The 19,062-nt window shown below is 47.0% G+C and overlaps 1 protein-coding gene across 3 annotated transcripts in view; it reads right to left on the bottom strand.

Moving 5' to 3' along the window:
* Positions 1-18,710, bottom strand: part of ANKRD55 (ankyrin repeat domain 55) — a 108,431-nt gene extending 89,721 nt beyond the window's left edge. Inside the window, exon 1 of one of the 3 annotated variants that reach the window (XM_073682179.1) lies at positions 18,284-18,710. In XM_073682179.1, coding sequence (XP_073538280.1) covers positions 18,284-18,323 — 40 coding nt within the window. In that variant the 5' untranslated portion in view covers positions 18,324-18,710. The remainder of the gene's footprint in view (positions 1-18,283) is intronic. The other 2 variants (XM_073682192.1, XM_073682187.1) reach the window with 2 other exon arrangements.
* Positions 18,711-19,062: the final 352 nt, after the last annotated feature.

Raw genomic sequence — 19,062 nt, 5'->3', positions numbered from 1 at the left:
TGTGAGCTAAACACATCAGCAGCAGCCGCACAGATCTCTGCTGGATTGTTACAATGTATCCTGTGCAGACAATGCTCTGTGAGCTAAACACATCAGCAGCAGCTGCACAGATCTCTGCTGGATTGTTACAATGTATCCAGTGCAGACAATGCTCTGTGAGCTATACACATCAGCAGCAGCTGCACAGATCTCTGCTGGATTGTTACAATGTATCCAGTGCAGACAATGCTCTGTGAGCCAAACACATCAGCAGCAGCCGCACAGATCTCTACTGGATTGTTACAATGTATCCAGTGCAGACAATGCTCTGTGAGCCAAACACATCAGCAGCAGCCGCACAGATCTCTGCTGGATTGTTACAATGTATCCAGTGCAGACAATGCTCTGTGAGCCAAACACATCAGCAGCAGCCGCACAGATCTCTGCTGGATTGTTACAATGTATCCAGTGCAGACAATGCTCTGTGAGCCAAACACATCAGCAGCAACCGCACAGATCTCTGCTGGATTGTTACAATGTATCCAGTGCAGACAATGCTCTGTGGGCCAAACACATCAGCAGCAGCTGCACAGATCTCTGCTGGATTGTTACAATGTATCCAGTGCAGACAATGCTCTGTGAGCTAAACACATCAGCAGCAGCTGCACAGATCTCTGCTGGATTGTTACAATGTATCCAGTGCAGACAATGCTCTGTGAGCCAAACACATCAGCAGCAGCTGCACAGATCTCTGCTGGATTGTTACAATGTATCCAGTGCAGACAATGCTCTGCGAGCTAAACACATCAGCAGCAGCTGCACAGATCTCTGCTGGATTGTTACAATGTATCCAGTGCAGACAATGCTCTGTGAGCTAAACACAACAGCAGCAGCTGCACAGATCTCTGCTGGATTGTTACAATGTATCCAGTGTAGACAATGCTCTGTGAGCCAAACACATCAGCAGCAGCTGCACAGATCTCTGCTGGATTGTTACAATGTATCCAGTGCAGACAATGCTCTGTGAGCGAAACACATCAGCAGCAGCCGCACAGATCTCTGCTGGATTGTTACAATGTATCATTCTGGAGTCCGGAATTTTTCGCTCACAGAGCATTCTCTGCACTGGATACATTGTATCAGCTAAGATCAGGACCAGACATGTTCAGGGTTATACATCTGTAGACTTTTCTCATTCAGTGACAGCAAGCGGAAAATATCTTATGTTCTCAGTAATGACAAATGACACTAAGGCTATGTGCCCACGATGCAGAAATGAAGCAGAAAATTTCTGCAGCATTTCTGCATCTCCCTGGCAGAAAAAACGCATGCAGATTGTGCATGCCTTTTTCCTGCAGAATACATGCGGATTCACATGCGTATCCACATGCGTTAACGCATGTGTTTCCGCATGCGGACTGACAAGCACTTTCCAGGCGATAGCATCACTTGGAAAGTGCTTGACAACTAGGTCACACTGTATAAATCCATGCAAAAGGCATGCATTTATACAGTGTGACCGTAAAAATAAAAAAAATAAAGCTATACTCACCCCCGATCCCCCGCCGTGTGTGCTGCAGCACTCGTCCTGGCTTCTTCCGGGTTGCCGGCATCTCGCGAGACAGCCTGCGGTCACATGACCGCGACGTCATCTCAGGTCCTGGAAGGAGAAGCGCTGCAGGGGCCGCCGGACAGGTGAATATAAACTTTCTTTTTTATTTTATTCTTTTTTTTACAGGTACAATGGTACCCAGGTCTGGATGAGAGTCTCCTCTCCTCCAGAACTGGGTACCATCCGCACATTGAGACACATGATATCCGCTTGTACAAATGTACAGACACGGATTATGTGCATCTCAATGCAAGTCAATGGCAGCGGAAACGCATGAAAAACGCATCGTGTGCACGCAGCCTTAGAAAGAAATGTCAACAGTCATCCCTCTTTAAATCACTGATTTCTAAAGACGGACAGATGACGGAGGGTCCTGCTGTTTGGACTCCGTATGATCAGCTGCTGTAACCAAGAAGGTGCAATGCAAATTGTCATTGTAAATAAACAACATCCACTTATTTTAGTTATGGGGAAGGTTTCGTTTTTTTGTTTTTACTTAAATGCAAGTATTTGTGGCTAAAAATCATTTTCGCACTTTGGTTTCATTAAAAAATTTACACCATTTTGCTTGTACAAGCTCTTTGTTTCCCTGCTCCTTCAACTTTCATGTGGTCTGTGGTTATAAATACGCTGACTGGAGCTAAAAGAAAAATCAGATAAAAGTTAGAAATGCTACCATTGAACCTTCAGAATGAGCTCACTAATGGATTCTAAGTTAACTCATTCTGCAGCCAGCAATAGACAGAGGCTATAGAAGGCAAAGGGTGCAACATTTTTCATAAAACCCAATTTCAAAAAATATTTTTAGTCAAATATACATGCATGTAAAAAAAAGAAAAAAAAATGTAGTTAACTTGTAAAAATCCCTGAGCTCCCCTAATTCTGATGTTCTTTTCCATTTTGTGCTGTGTCGCTCCATTACAGAGATATTCACATTTGTTGCTTTTGTAGTGCAGTATGTGAAATTTCCAAGTGGGCGTTTCTCCAGCATCCTCTCTAGTGACATGCACTTTCACCCCTTTCTCCCAGACTCTGCCAATCACAACTCAGCATTGTCTGAGACTGCTAGATTAGCTGCCGAGCTGTGATTGACAGCGTCTAGTTATTAGAAATGAAAGCACATGTCGCTAGAGAAGACTGAAGAAAATCCAAGTTGGTCTGCAAGCAGAGATTTCACATGCTGTGCTCCAGAAGAAACAAATGTGAATATCTTTACAATTGAGCGACGCAGCACAAAACTGAAAAATGCAGCAGAATCAGGGGAGCTCGGGGATTTTTTACAAGGTTTAATGCAATCTTTTTTTTGATCAAGTGACCGCTCCTCTTTAACTCCAGAGAACCAGAGAGATCTGCTTTACCAAACGAACAATCAAAAATGTCACCCAAAATAAACAATTCCCATATAAAACAGAAAAATACAGCGCATATGGAGCTGACTTTGCTGCATTACAGTGTGCAGAGAAGTAGTGCAGATGTGAGATCTGTTAAAGAGATACTACACTATTTGCCAGCCAAATGTCCAAAAACAGTGTTAAATAGCACTTCACACACAGTGGGGAAAATAAGTATTTGATACACTGCCGATTTTGCAAGTTTTCCCACCTACAAAGAATGGAGAGATCTGTAATTTTTATCGTAGGTCACTTCACCTGTGAGAGACAGAATCTAAAAAAAAAAAAAACAGAAAATCACATTGTATGATTCTTACATAATTAAATTGCATTTTATTGCATGAAATAAGTATTTGATCACCGACCAACCAGCAAGAATTCTGGCTCTCACAGACCTGTTAGTTTTTCTTTAAGAAGCCTCCTACTCTGAACTCATTACCTGTATTAATTGCACCTGTTTGAACTCGTTAACCGTATAAAAGACACCTATCCACACACTCAATAACACTCCAACCTCGCCACCATGGCCATGACCAAACAGATGTGTAAGGACACCAGGGACAAAATTGTAGACCTGCACAAGGCTGGTATGGGCTAAAGGACAATAGGCAAGCAGCTTGGTGAGAAGGCAACAACTGTTGGCAAAATTATTAGAAAATGGAAGAAACACAAGATGACTGTCAATCTTCCTCAGTCTGGGGCTCCATTCAAGATCTCACCTCATGGGGTAAGGATGATTCTGAGAAAGGTCAGGAATCAGTCCAGAACTACACAGGAGCTGGTCAATGACCTGAAGAAAGCTGGGACCACAGTCTCAAACATTACCGTTAGTAACACACTATGCTATCATGGATTAAAATCCTGTAGGGCGCACAAGGTCCTTCTGCTCACACCAGCACATGTCCAGGCCCATTTGAAGTTTGCCAGTTACCATCTGGATGATCCAGGGGAGGCATGGGAGAAGGTCATGTGGTCAGATGACCAAAATAGATGACCAAAATAGAACTTTTTGGTATCAAAAAGGAAGAAGAAGCACGAGTACGACCCCAAGAACACCGTCCTAACCGTGAAGCATGGTGGGGGAAACATCATACTTTGGAGGTACTTTTCTGCAAAGGGGACAGGATGACTGCACCATATTGTGAAGGGAGGATGGATGGGGTCATGTATCACAAGATTTTGGCCAACAACCTCCTTCCCTCTGTAAGAGCATTGAAGATTGGTCGTGGCTGGGTCTTCCAGGATGAAAATGACCCAAAACACACAGCCAGGATAACTAAGCAGTGGCTCTGTAAGAAGCATTTCAAGGTCCTGGAGCAGCCCATCCAGTCTCCAGACCTGAACCCAATAGAAAATCTTTGGAGGGAGCTGAAACTCAATGTTGCCGAGCGACAGCCCCGAAACATGAAAGATCTGGAGAAGATCTGTATGGAGGAGGGGGCCAAAATCCCTGTCACCCTGAGTTAATATGGCTGTATCAATTGTCCTTTAAAATTCTGCAGGTGACAACTGTGTTCCTTTTGTGTGTTGTTTTTTTTTACATTTTGCTGTTGTCTTTTTGGGCTGAATGGCTGTTTTAACTAATGCATTAAAAGTTCAATTTTAATTACACCTACTACCCAGCTTTCTATTAATCTATGGTCGGTAGCTTCTTCTCCATTAATGTCCTGGAGTGGCCTAGCCAGTCTCCAGACTTGAACCCAATAGAAAATTTTTGGAGGGAGCTGAAACTCAATGTTGCCCAACGACAACCCCGAAACCTGAAAGATCTGGAGAAGATCTGTATGGAGGAGGGGGCCAAAATCCCTGCTGCTGTGTGTGCAAACCTGGTCAAGAACTACAGGAAACGTCTGACCTCTGGAATTGCAAACAAAGGTTTCTGGACCAAATATTAAGCTCTGTTTTTCTATTGTATCAAATACTTATTTCATGCAATAAAATGCGACTTAATTATGTAAAAATCATACAGTGTGCTTTTCTGTATCTACGATAAAAATGACAGATCTCTCCATTCTTTGTAGGTGGGAAAACTTGCAAAATCGGCAGAGTATCAAATACTTATTTTCCCCACTGAAGCACGAAATCAACACAAACCCAGACTCAAAAAACAAAAGACTGAGTAAATACCGAAGAGATCCATTATTAAAACCAAATATCTTTATTGAAACAAATTAAAAAAAACATTAAAAAAGCAGAATGCCATAAAGGGGACGCTGAGAAAGCCAGAGTAAACTATGTAATACACACCATCAAATTGGAGGGATGTATCTTCATTAGTGTTGAGCGATACCTTCCGATATCAGGAAATATCGTATCGGATTGGATCGGACCGATACCCAAAAAGTATCGGATATCGCCGATTCCGATACCGGAAACCAATGCAAGTCAATGGGACAGAAATATCGGAATGAAAATAAACCCTTTCTTTCCTTGTAGGTTAATTCTACATGAAGTAAAACAACTAAGAATAATGTAGAATGTATTACGCGAAAAGCCGGCAATTCATCAGCGGCATACACCGGTACCCGACGATTTAGAACAGAAAGAATAGAGCGTCACACATAGATTAGATAGATAGAAACATGTCAGTCACATATATATGAAGTACAGTGACAGTGTTGCTTACTGTACTTGTCATTTAGTGTAAAGGATTTATTAAAAAAAATAATAGTGTTTTCATGCACCATCTCTTTAAAAAAGCCGGCCGGCAATTCAGCAGCGGTACCTGACAATTTATAACAGACAGAATAGAGAATCACACATAGATTAGATAGATAGAAACATGTCAGTCACATATATAAGAAGTACAGTGATAGTGTTGATTACTGTACTTGTCATTTAGTGTTAAAATAAGGGATTTATTTAAAAAAAAATTGGCATGGGGTTCCCCGTAATTTTAGGCTCTAGCAGAGGTTAAGCAGACGGCTGGGGCAGATGTTTGAAGCCTGGGAAGGGGGTAATACCCACGGAGCTTCCCAGGCTACTAATATCAGCCCCCAGCTGAATACCTAGCCTTTACTAGCTATCAAAATGGGGGACCCACCCAAAAAATGACGTGGGGTCCCCCCTAATTTAATAGCTAGCAAAGGCTAGGCAGACAGCTGGGGGCTGATATTAATAGCCCAGGAAGGGTACCATGAATATTGGCCCCCTCCCAGGCTAGAAACACCAGCCGTCAGCCGCCCCAGAAATGGCGCATCCATAGGATGCGCCAATTCTGGCACTTAGCCTCGCTCTTCCCACTGCCCTGTAGCGGTGGCAGTGGGGTAATAGGGCTGGGGTTGATGTCAGCTTATAATGCCAGCTGACATCAAGCCCAGGTTAGTAATGGAGAGACCCCTATTACTAACCCCATAGTCAAAGTTAAAAAAAACACAAACACCCAGAATAAAGTCCTTTAATTGAAATAAAGACATAATTCTTTATTGTTCTAAATTAAACCATACTTACCATCACGCCCATTCCAGCTGAAGCCAACAATCTCCTGCAATAAAAGAAAAATAATAAAGCAACATCATCCTTACCTTTCCATGGTTCCCACGACAGCTTCAGCTCTGCTACATCGAGATGACAGGCTGGACCGCAGCAGAACGCTGCCATCCAGCCTGTCATCCGCACACACTGAGAAGCGCAGGCATGCTTGAGCTCCTCAGTGTCTCTCTGTGACGGCATCCAGATGAGCCGGGTTCATGTCTAATGAACTCGGCTCACCTCATGCACGTCACTGACAGCGTGGGAGAATTCTCACGCTGAAGCGCTGAGTGCAGGAGAATTTTCCCACACTGTCAGTGACGTGCATGAGGTCAGCTGAGTTCATTGGACATGAACTCACCTCATGCACGTCACTGACAGCGTGGGAGAATTCTCACGCTGAAGCGCTGAGTGCAGGAGAATTTTCCCACGCTGTCAGTCACGTGCATGAGGTGAGCCGAGTTCATTGGACATGACCACGGCTCATCTTTATGCCGTCACAGCGAGACACTGAGGAGCGCAAGCAAGCCTGCGCTTCTCAGTGTCCGCGGGATGACAGGCTGGATGGCAGCGTTCTGCAGGTCCAGCCTGTCATCTCGATGTAGCAGAGCTGAAGCTGTCGTGGGAACCATGGAAAGGTAAGGATGAGGTTGCTTTTTTATTTTACTTTTATTTCAGGAGATCGTTGGCTTCAGCTGGAATGGGCGTGATGGTAAGTATGGTTTAATTTAGAACAATAAAGAATTGTGTGTTTATTTCAATTAAAGGACTTTTTTCTGGGTGTTTGTGTTTTTTTTAAATACTTTACTAGAAATTCATGGCGGTCATGTCTAATATTGGCGTGACCCCATGAATTTCGGGCTTAGGGCCAGCTGATAATACCAAGCTGGCCCTAACCCCTTTATTACCCAGTGAGCCACCGCACCAGGGCCCTGGATGAGTTGGGTACAGCGCCAGAAGATGGCGCTTCTATGTACGCGCCATTTTCCGGGGTGGCTGCGGACTGCAATTTGCAGCGGGGGTGGCCCAGAAAGCTTGGGCCTCCCTGCGCTGCGGATTCCAGCCCCCAGCTGCCTAGTTGTACCTGGCTGGACACAAAAATAGGGAGAAGCCCCACGTCAATTTTTTTTAAATTATTTCATGAAATAATTTAAAAAAAAAAGGGCTTCCCTATATTGTTGTGTCCGGCCAGGTACAAATAGGCAGCTGGTGGTTGGGGGCAGCCCGTTCCTGGATGCTGTACCTGGCTGGCATACAAAAATATGGCAAAGCCCACGTCAAAATTTTTGGGAAAAATTAATTTAAAAATAAATAATAATTTAGGGACTGCATCTTTATTAACCCCTCAAGTGTCATTTAGTGTTAAAATAAAGGATTTATTAAAAATAAAATTGGCTTGGGATCCCCCATAATTTTAGTCTCTAGCGGAGGTTAGGCAGACGGCTGGGGCAGATGTTTGAAGCCTGGGAAGGGGGTAATACCCACGGAGCTTCCCAGGCTACTAATATCAGCCTCCAGCTGAATACCTAGCCTTTACCAGCTATTAAAATGGGAGACCCCCCCAAAAAAATGACGTGGGGTCCCCCTTATTTTAATAGCTAGCAAAGGCTAGACAGACAGCTGGGGGCTGATATTAATAGCCCAGGAAGGGTACAATGAATATTGGCCCCCTCCCAGGCTAGAAACACCAGCCGTCAGCCGCCCCAGAAATGGCGCATCCATAGGATGCGCCAATTCTGGCACTTAGCCTCGCTCTTCCCACTGCCCTGTTGTGGTGGCAGTGGGGTAATAGTGGTGGGGTTCATGTCAGCGCCAGCTGCCATGAAGCCCAGGTTAGTAATGATGGGCGTCTATAAGACACCCCCATTACTAACCTACAAAGTGTTAAAAATAAAACACACACTACACCCAGAAAAAAATAATTTATTTGAAATATAACACAACATTTTATTTAATTCTTAGTTTACTAAAAAAAAAAATAGTTACCTGTCCACGTTCCTGCGCTGATCTCCCATGCATAGCTGTCACATCTGGAGATGGTGACAGCTGTCATGGCTGCTGTAAGCTCACGCTGCCGGGAACACGTCCGCTCCCGGCAGCGGGAGCCACTGACTGAGGTCACCGGAGTGCATTCAGGCAGCGCAGCTCCGGAGACCTCCTTTACGGCAGTGCTGTACCGTGGGAATTTCTCACGGTACAGCGGGGCCATAAAGGAGCTAACCGGAGCAGCGCTGCCTGAACTCCGGTGAACCCGCTTATGCAATGACGGGGCTGCTTTACGGCCCCGTCATTCTAGCGGCGGCGGCGGTTCAGAGCGGTCACATTCTATGTGGCTGCTCTAAACTGGAGATCTTCGTGGTACACTCGTGGACTACTACGGAGGGGTAAGGATAAGGTTGTGGTTTATTATTTTATATTTTATTACAGGAGATCGATGGCTTCGGGGAATTAGGTGTCTAGGTGAGTATAGGTGTAGTTTTTTATTTTTTACTTTATTTTAGGTGGCGAGCGGCGGGGACAGGTAATGTATAAACTAATTTATTTTTTGGTAACCACTGGCCACCAATGAAATGTATTTAAAATTTATTGGGGACCAAAAACAAAAAAAAAATATGGGGGCCTAAAAAAAACACGTATAGGGGCAAAAATATAAACCTATGGGGGCCAAAATAACATATGGGGCAGTTTAAATAGCAGGATCAGGCTGATGGGAACTACTGCTCCCATCAAGCTGATCCTGCTGGCACGAGTGGACGGGGGACAGACATAGGCCGATGGGAGTAGTAGTGTCACATCGGCCTATGTTTGCCTGCACGCGCACACCCGCAGACATCGCACAGACATTGCACAGACACCGCGCACACCCGCAGACATCGCACAGACACCCCACACACACTCGCAGACACCGCGCACAGACACCCACACACACCAATCATGACGGGCTGATGGTCTGGGAGGTGAGGCTGACCTGTGCGGCCGTGGGAAAGTTCATGTGAGTTCATGCAATGCAGTCAAGCATGAACTCACATGAACCCTCTGAGGGCACCGCGACTACTTCAAATGAACAGCTGATCGGCATCACCTGATACCTCAGCTGTTCATTTGAAATAACCGGCGGGAGAGCGCAGCACAGAACGGGAAAGCCAGCGGTGAAGTCTTTTCACTGCCGGCTTCCCCGCCCGGGTCCTTCGCTCCCCGCTCCTTGGTGCTGCGCTCCCCGCCCGGTCCTAACTTACGATCAGGATGGAAGGTGGCGAGGGGAGCGGAGGATCGGGGTGGGAGGCTGCGGGGAAGCAGTATGGGGCTGTGTGATTGTTTAAAAGCCGGCGGCTTTTTACCGCCCGCCGTCTTTTAAACAATCAGGAGAATTCTCTCACGCTGCGATGGCATTCTGATGACAGGCTGGATCGCAGCTGAGCGCTGCCATCCAGCTTGTCATCCTTCAGAGACACTGCAGAGCGCAGACATTATGGGAACTTCCGATTCCGGTATTCGATATTGTAAAAGTATCGGAATTAACTATCGGAATTCCGATACCGCGAATATCGGCCGATACCCGATATTTCAGTATCGGCCGATACCCGATATTTCAGTATCGGAATGCTCAACACTAATCTTCATGTATACAGTGATGAAATATTAATACTAGGGAGGTACTATAACCTCCTTATGCATAAATTCAGTGCTAAGAAAAACATGAAAAAGGTACATAGGCAGTGTGGACTGACACCAGATATTTAGATGCCAGGACCGCAGAATACAAAATGAATAGATCAAACCTGTAAATAAAACATGGCAAAGAATGATACCAGGAGAAACGTAATCCCCTGTATAGAGGTTAGATATAAGGCTTAGTGCACAAAGATGAAGTGTCAGTATAGAAGTGTACACATATAAGGAGTGATATCAAAAGACCCCGTATATCTATAAAGACTCCCGTACAAGCAGGCCGTAAGAAGACCCATTGGAGCCGAAGAACTTGGGCCAGAGGGAAAAAGGAGAAGTACCAGAGGATAAGAGAACTTCCCGAGGATCAGCTATGGCCAGTCCAGCGTCCCTTATATGGCACTCTGCTTTTTCAATGTTTTTTTAACTTTGTTTAAATAAAAATATTTGATTTTAATAATGGATCTCTTCAGTATTTACTCATTTTTTTGTCCACTATCTGCCAACCAGAATAATAAGTTACATCTAGCAAATATCTCTAATACTCCATACTCTCTGTAATGTTCAAAGTCCAGCGCTGAATAATTCCTTAACTTCTCTTTATAAGAGCTCTGTTTTTCTGATACAGAACTCAAAATCCCCTGAATACATGGAGTTAGGCTGTGTGCCCACGATGCGTTTTTTAAGCGTTTCCGCAGCGGCAAAAGTGCTTCAGAAACGCTTAAAAAACGCATGGTAGAAGGCCTGCCATGTTCTCCAATGATAATCCGCATGTGCTGTGCACATGATGCAGAAATTTCCGCTGCAGATTATCATTGCGGAAAAAAACGCAGCACTACCAATTATTTTGCGGAAGCTCAGCGCTTTCACCGCCATTGACTTGCATTGGAACGCATGGAATCCGCATCACTGTATATGTAGATGCGCATTCCATGCGTTTCAATGTGCGGATGGTACCCGGGTGTGGAGAAGAGGAGACTCTCCTCCGGACCTGGGTGCTTTAGGCTATGTGCCCACGATGCAGAAATGCTCCGGATTTTTCCTGAGCGTTTCTGCATCTCCCTGGCAGAAAAAAACGCATGCGGATTGTACATGTGGATTGTACATGCGGATTGTACATGCGGATTGTACATGCGTTTTCCTGCCAGGAACATGCGGATGTGAAGCGTTCTTCACTTGCATTTCCGCATGCGGGTTGTCAAGCGCTTTCCAAGCAATTTGAGCATCATGTGGAAAGTGCTTGACAACTTGGTCACACTATATAAATCCATGCAACCGGCAACCGGCATGGATTTATATAGTGTGACCCGAGAGAATGTAAAAAAATAAAAAATAAATCTATACTTACCTTCCGATGGACCCCAGAGTCTTGCTTCACTCGGTGCTGACTGCCAGCAGATCGCGGTACACTGAAGGACCTGCCGTCACATGACTATGACGTCAATGCAGGTCCGTCAGTCCATCGCGAGTTGCCGGCATGAGAGGAGGAGCGCAGCGGGGGCCGCCAGAAGGTAAGCATCATATTTATTTTTTATTTTATTCTTTTTTTACAGGTTCTATGGTACCCGGGTCCGGAGGAGAGTCTCCTGTCCTCCACACCCGGGTACCATCTGCACATTGAAACGCATGGATTCTGCATGTACAGATGCAGTGATGCGGATTCCATGCGTTCTAATGCAAGTCAATGGCAGCAAAAACGCATCGCTTCCGCAAAATAATTGGTAGTGCTGCGTTTTTTTCCGCAATGATAATCCGCAGCGGAAATTTCTGCAGCTTGAGCACAGCACATGCGGATTATCATTGGAGAACATGGCAGGCCTTCTACCATGCGTTTTTTAAGCGTTTCTGAAGCACTTTTGCCGCTGCGGAAACGCTTAAAAACGCATCGTGGGCACACAGCCTTATAGTAGTAAAATTCTGTTTCCCACCCACCACCTCATGGGGAATCTCAATGTAAACTGTGCTATTAGTCACTAACAAATGCAGGGAGCTCCCTCTAGTGGAGGCTGCAGACAGAATCTTATCATGTATCTCTGTATACAGGGAGCTCCCCCTAGTGGTGGCTACAGACATAATCTTATCATGTATCTCAGTATACAGGGAGCTCCCCCTAGTGGTGGCTGCAGACAGGATCTTATCATGTATCTCTGTATACAGGGAGCTGCTCCTAGTGGTGGCTGCAGACAGAATGTTATAATATTTCTCTGTATACAAGGAGCTCCCCCTTGTGGTGGCTGCAGACAGAATCTTATCATGTATCTCTGTATACAGGGAGCTCCCCCTAGTGGTGGTTGCAGACAGAATGTTATCATGTATTGCTGTATACAGGGAGCTCCCCCTAGTGGTGGCTGCAGACAGAATGTCATCATGTATTGCTGTATCAGGGAGCTCCCCCTAGTGGTGGCTGCAGAGAAAATTGTATCATGTATCTCTGTATACAGGGAGCTCCCCCTAGTGGTGGTTGAAAGGAGAAAGATTTTTTTCATGTATCTCTGTATACAGGGAGCTCTCCCTAACGGTGGCTGCAGACAGAATCTTATCATGTATCTCTGTATACAGGGAGCTCCCCCTAGTGGTGGCTGCAGACAGAATCTTATCATGTATTGCTGTATACAAGGAGCTTCCTCTAGTGGTGGCTGCAGACAGGATCTTATCATGTACCTCTGTATACAGGGAGCTCCCCCTAGTGGTGGCTGCAGACAGAATCTTATCATGTATCTCTGTATACAGGGAGCTCCCCCTAGTGGTGGCTGCAGACAGAATCTTATAATGTATCTCTGTATACAGGGAGCTCCCCCTAGTGGTGGCTGAAGAGAAAATCGTATCATGTATCTCTCTATACATGGAGCTCCCCCTAGTGGTGGTTGAAATGAGAAAGATTGTATGTATGTCTATGCAGTGAATTTAGAGCTCTGAATCAGAGAGTGTTGACCTCCATAATGATATTTTAAGTAATCAATGAGCAAAGAACCTTGTTTAGATTGGAAAACGCTAGTGTTTCAGTTTGAAAATGCACTTTTAGGCGTCATGCACACAGCAGAGCTGCAGTGTGCAGTTGCATGATTCCTGGACATAGCACCATATATACGACATATCTTCTCTTAGGACAGATGCTTAAAAGAATGATGGTGAAATTTATAATTCCAACAGAAAAGCCGACTGTAAGCTCTGAGGCGTCCAGTACAGTGTGCGCCCATAGATGCCCGGGGTGTTGTACTCCAGCCGGGATTTTGTTCGGAGCTGTGTTATAATCTCATTCATGAGGTCTAAGAGTCTTTAGTAGCTACGAAGCATCGTCTGTATGTCTGTATGATGCACATGGCGCCACTGTGGCCGCTCCCAGTGTTATACCAGCTGTCACAGATTAGCACCGACGCTGCTGTGCCCTCACCCATTATATGTGTCCTTTTATGTTTCCTATAATATTATAATATGATTTGTGCAGCTTGTAATATTTCCATCCCAGCGATCGCTCTCAGCTCCTGCGATCTGTCTAACCTCAAAATGACATTTTACCAAGCAGGAGGAGCTGCGGACCCCCGCTGAGCGCAGACTTGTCTGGAGGTCTCATCTCACATATTTACCATGTTAGATGTGGAGTCCTGCGGTACCGCACTGATCTCAGAGCCACAGATGGCAGCGTTACACTGTAGTATCCTAATACCGCTGGGAAAGGAGAAGCCGGAGCTCAGAACCGCAGCAGAGCCAAAGATCCAGGTCGTATGTCACATATCTTACCAGCAAGGTCCTGATGGTGTGGTCATACACCTTATCTACCTGTCCACTACTATATCTCCTGACCTCCTCATACAGATACACACAATTCCACCAAGCATGTACATGTTCTGAATGGGGAGAGGGGAAAAAGACGCTGCCAGACTCCTAGTTTATGTACGGACTTCTCTGTACCCTCAAGACCCCTCTGTTCCCTCCAGATTCTTCTGTCTCCTACAAACTTCTCCATCATCACCCTGCCCTTCTGTCCTCTCCACCCAGACCCCCCTTCCTCCTCCACACCACCTCCCCTGTCCTCCTCCACACCACCTCCTCTGTCCTCCTCCACACCACCTCCCCTGTCCTCCTCCACACCACCTCCTCTGTCCTCCTCCACACCACCTCCCCTGTCCTCCGTCACACCACCTCCCCTGTCCTCCTCCACACCACCTCCCCTGTCCTCAGTCACACCACCTCCCCTGTCCTCCTCCACACAACCTCCCTGTCCTCTGTCACACCACCTCCCCTGTCCTCCTCCACACCTCCCCTGTCCTCCTCCACACCACCTCCCCTGTCCTTCTCCACACCACCTCCCCTGTCCTTCTCGACACCACCTCCCCTGTCCTCCTCCACACCACCTCCCCTGTCCTCCTCCACACCACCTCCCCTGTCTTCAGTCACACCACCTCCCCTGTCCTCCTCCACACCACCTCCCCTGTCCTCTGTCACACCACCTCCCCTGTCCTCCTCCACACCTCCCCTGTCCTCCTCCACACCTCCTCCCCTGTCCTCAGTCACACCTCCTCCCCTGTCCTCAGTCACACCACCTCCCGTGTCCTCCTCCACACCACCTCCCCTGTCCTCCTCCACACCTCCTCCCCGTCCTCCGTCACACCACCTCCCCTGTCCTCCTCCACACCACCTCCCCTGTCCTCAGTCACACCTCCTCCCCTGTCCTCAGTCACACCTCCTACCCTGTCCTCTGTCACACCACCTCCCGTGTCCTCCTCCACACCTCCTCCCCTGTCCTCAGTCACACCTCCTCCCCTGTCCTCAGTCACACCACCTCCCGTGTCCTCCTCCACACCACCTCCCCTGTCCTCCTCCACACCTCCTCCCCTGTCCTCCGTCACACCACCTCCCCTGTCCTCCTCCACACCACCTCCCCTGTCCTCAGTCACACCTCCTCCCCTGTCCTCAGTCACACCTCCTACCCTGTCCTCTGTCACACCACCTCCCCTGTCCTCCTCCACACCTCCCCTGTCCTCCTCCACACCACCTCCCGTGTCCTTCTCCACACCACCTCCCCTGTCCTCCTCCACACCACCTCCCCTGTCCTCCTTCACACCACCTCCCCTGTCCTCCTCCACACCACCTCCCCTGTCCTTCTCCTCACCACCTCCCCTGTCCTTCTCCACACCCCCTTCCCTGTCCTTCTCCATACCCCCTCCCCTCTCCTTCTCCACACCCCCTCCCCTGTCCTCCTTCAAACCCCACCCCCTGTGTTCCACCACCACTAGTGGGAGCTCCCCTAGTGGAGGCTGCAAGTAGAATCTTATCTTGCATCTCTGTATGCAAGGAGCTCTCCCTTGTGGTGGCTGCAGACAGAATCTTATCATGTATCTCTAGGTAAAAGGAGCTCCCCCTAGTGGTGGCTGCAGACAGAACCTTATCATGTATATTTGAATACAGGGAGCTCCCTTTAGTGGTGGCTGCAGACAGAATCTTACCATGTATCTCTGTGTACATGGAGCTCCCCCTAGTGGTGGCTGCAGACAGAATCTTATCATGTATCTCTGTATACAGGGAGCTCCCCCTAGTGGTGGATGCAGGCAGAACCATATCATGTATCTCTGTGTACAGGGAGCTCCCCCTAGTGGTGGCTGCAGACAGAATCTTATCTTGTATCTCTGTATACAGGGAACTCCCCCTAGTGGTGGAAGCTGCAGACATAATCTTATCGTATATCTCTGTATTCAGGGAGCTCCCCCTAGTGGTGACTGAAGACAGAATCTTATCATGTATCTCTGTATGGAGGGAGCTCCCCCTAGTGATGGCTTCAGACATAATCATCATTTATCTCTGTGTACAGGGAGCTCCCACTAGTGGTGACTGCAGACAGAATCTTATCATGTATCTATTGGTACAGGGAGCTCCCCCTAGTGGTGACTGGAGACATAAGCATCATGTTTCATTGAATACAGGGAGCTCCCTCTAGTGGTGGAAGCTGCCAGGTTCTTATTATGTATCTCTGTATACAGGGAGGTCCCCCTAGTGGTGACTGCAGACAGAATCTTATCATGTATCTCAGTATGCAGGTAGCTCCCCCTAGTGGTGGCTGCAGACAGAATCTTATCCTGTATCTTTGTATAAAGGGAGCTCCCCCTAATGGTGATTGCAGACTGAATCTTATCATGTATCTCTGAATGCAGAGAGCTCCCTCTAGTGGTGACTGCAGACAGAATCTTATCATGTATCTCTGTCTACAGGGAGCTCCCCCTAGTGGTGGCTTCAGACAGAATGTTATCATGTATCTTTGTATACAGGGAGCTCCCCCTAGTGGTGACTGCAGACAAAATATTATCATATATCTCTTGCTACAGGGAGCTCTCCCTAGTCTTGGCTGCAGGCAGAATCTTATCATGAAGCTCCCCCTAGTGGTGACTGCAGACATAATCATCATGTTTCTTTGAATACAGGGAGCTCCCTCTAGTGGTGGCTGCAGACAGAATCTTACCATGTATCTCTGTATACAGAGAACTCCCCCTAGTGGTGGATGCAGGTTGAATCATATTATGTATCTCTGTATGCAGGGATCTCCCCCTAGTGGTGGCTGCAGACAAAATCTTATCATGTATCCCTGTATACAGGGATCTCCCCCTGTTGGTGGCTGCAGATAGAATCTTTTCATGTTTCTCTGTATACAGGGAGCTCCCCCTAGTGGTGGCTGCAGACAGATTCTTATTATGCATCTCTGTATACAGAGAGCTCCCCCTAGTGGTGGCTGCAGACCGAATCTTATCATGTATCTCTGAATACAGGGAGCTCCCCCTAGTGGTGGCTGCAGACAGAATCTTATCATGTATCTCTGTATACAGGGAGCTCCCCCTTGTGGTGGCTGCAGACAGAATCTTATTATGTATCTCTGAATGCAGGGAGCTCCCCCTAGTGGTGACTGAAGACAGAATCTTATCATGTATCTCTGTATACAGGGAGCTCCCCCTAGTGGTGACTGAATACAGAATCTTATCATGTATCTCTGTATACAGGGAGCTCCCCCTAGTGGTGACTGAAGACAGGATCTTATCATGTATCTCTGTATACAGGGAGCTCCCCCTAGTGGTGGCTGCAGACAGGATCTTATCATTTATCTTTGTATACAAGGAACTCCCCCTAGTGCACTACAGCACTCAGCAGGGCTGTCACCCAACTTTCCTAAACTTTTGGATAGCAATTCTGCCTTGCAATGCATCAACCATCCACCATGTACCTGCAGTAATAGACAGTTTTAATATTTAAAGCTGTAGGATATCTGGGTGATAACCCCTGTGGGAACAGTTGATGTAACAAAATTTTAATCCAATTTACCTAAATGGTAATTGTGTCCATTAATACTCTGGTATATAATCCTTACATAATATTTCTACAGAGATTTAACATTCACAAGTTAGTGACTTCCCCTGTGGGAGCAGTAATAGAGGCCAAATTAGTTGTCACCCAACTTTCCCAGAGTCCTGAATGACCCACAGCCTCATAGAAAACCTGTAATAAGGTTTTCACCCAACTTTCCGAGACAAGAAAATGGTGACCCCGACCTGGCATCCTCAGTGCAGTAACTGTAAGGCCATGTAGAGTGTCAGCTCCTGTGGTCGGGTGCAGCATCCCGCTACCTGTACGACACACCTGCTGGGTTAGGACGTAGCAGCAGTGTGCAGAGCGCAGCCAGGTGGTCGCTCGCTGATGCAGCGCTCGGCTCCAGGTTGCTGCAGTCGCTTTCGGCTGTATCCTTGCACTGCACAAGGCAGCCCCACTCCATCTGGATTTCCATAGCAACTCGTACATGTCAGATCGTTTCCACTAGTGTTTATTCTGCCAGGAGCCACTCTGAGCCTCCATTACGCTGAGGCCACTGTGATACATTGTATCTGCAGTGCCATGAGAATGGACACAATGTAACAATGCAGTCACGACTGACGCTCAACCGTTCCAGGGGCTCGGCTGGGCAATGTGTCACACGGGGACTGATATGTGGAGCAGGTATTATGGGGGTACTCCCAGCAGGGTGGCTCGGTGGGTAGGACCCCTGAGTTCAAATCCAACCAATGACAACATCTGCACGGAGTTTGTATGCGCTAATTGGTCACGATTAGATTGTAATTGTGACCCGTTGCCTGCACGATGCCGGTAATTAATGAGTTAACAGCGAAGCAGACTTTGACGGTGGGCTCACCTTTATGTTGATCAAACACAGAGGAATTGCTGAAATCCATGATCCCGTCCGAAGGAAGATGAAGTCGACGTCTGCCAGGATGTGGGGTCTCACTGCAGGGAACAGATGTGCTCACCGCCTGGTCTTCCTACCATCCCTCTATGGACGCTCACGCACCAGATTCAGTCCAGGGCAGGCCCGGCTGCGGCACAGACACGGCATTGTGCAGAGGGAATCCTGCTCTCCGGAATCAGGAACCAAACACAGATCTTACAGGATGAATGAGAGCCGGAGGCTGGGAGGTGCGGAGTGAGCATGTGCGGCCACCGCTGGAACCAGCTGCACACCTCAGACCCACGGAGGAGGCACCAGCGAGGATGAGGATGGGGGAAATGTCACAGCGAGGATGAGGATGGGGGAAATGTCACAGCAAGGATGAGGATGGGGGAAATGTCACAGCGAGGATAAGGATGGGGGAAATGTCACAGCGAGGATGAGGATGGGGGAAATGTCACAGCGAGGATGAGGATGGGGGAAATGTCACAGCGAGGATGAGGATGGGGGAAATGTCACAGCGAGGGATGAACGCAAACCTGACACCCCAAAGTCTTATCTAAACTAGCAAAAATATTCATAACAATAGCAAAGAAAAAAGTAAAAAAACAATCAACATCAGGATTATATAAAAAATAATAATAAAATAACAATAAACCTCCTAATAATAGCAAAAAGAATTCTATTGTAAAATATATAATGATAAAAATATGAACAAAAATAAAAAACAATCATTGTAATCAAAG

Source organism: Phyllobates terribilis, unplaced genomic scaffold (assembly GCF_046119375.1).
Source record: "Phyllobates terribilis strain yellow unplaced genomic scaffold, ASM4611937v1 Scaffold_1__5_contigs__length_1240528914, whole genome shotgun sequence".
Taxonomy (NCBI): Eukaryota; Metazoa; Chordata; class Amphibia; order Anura; family Dendrobatidae; genus Phyllobates; species Phyllobates terribilis.
The sequence above is the reverse complement of the archived record's forward strand: the minus strand, read 5'-3'. Positions and strand labels throughout refer to the sequence as shown.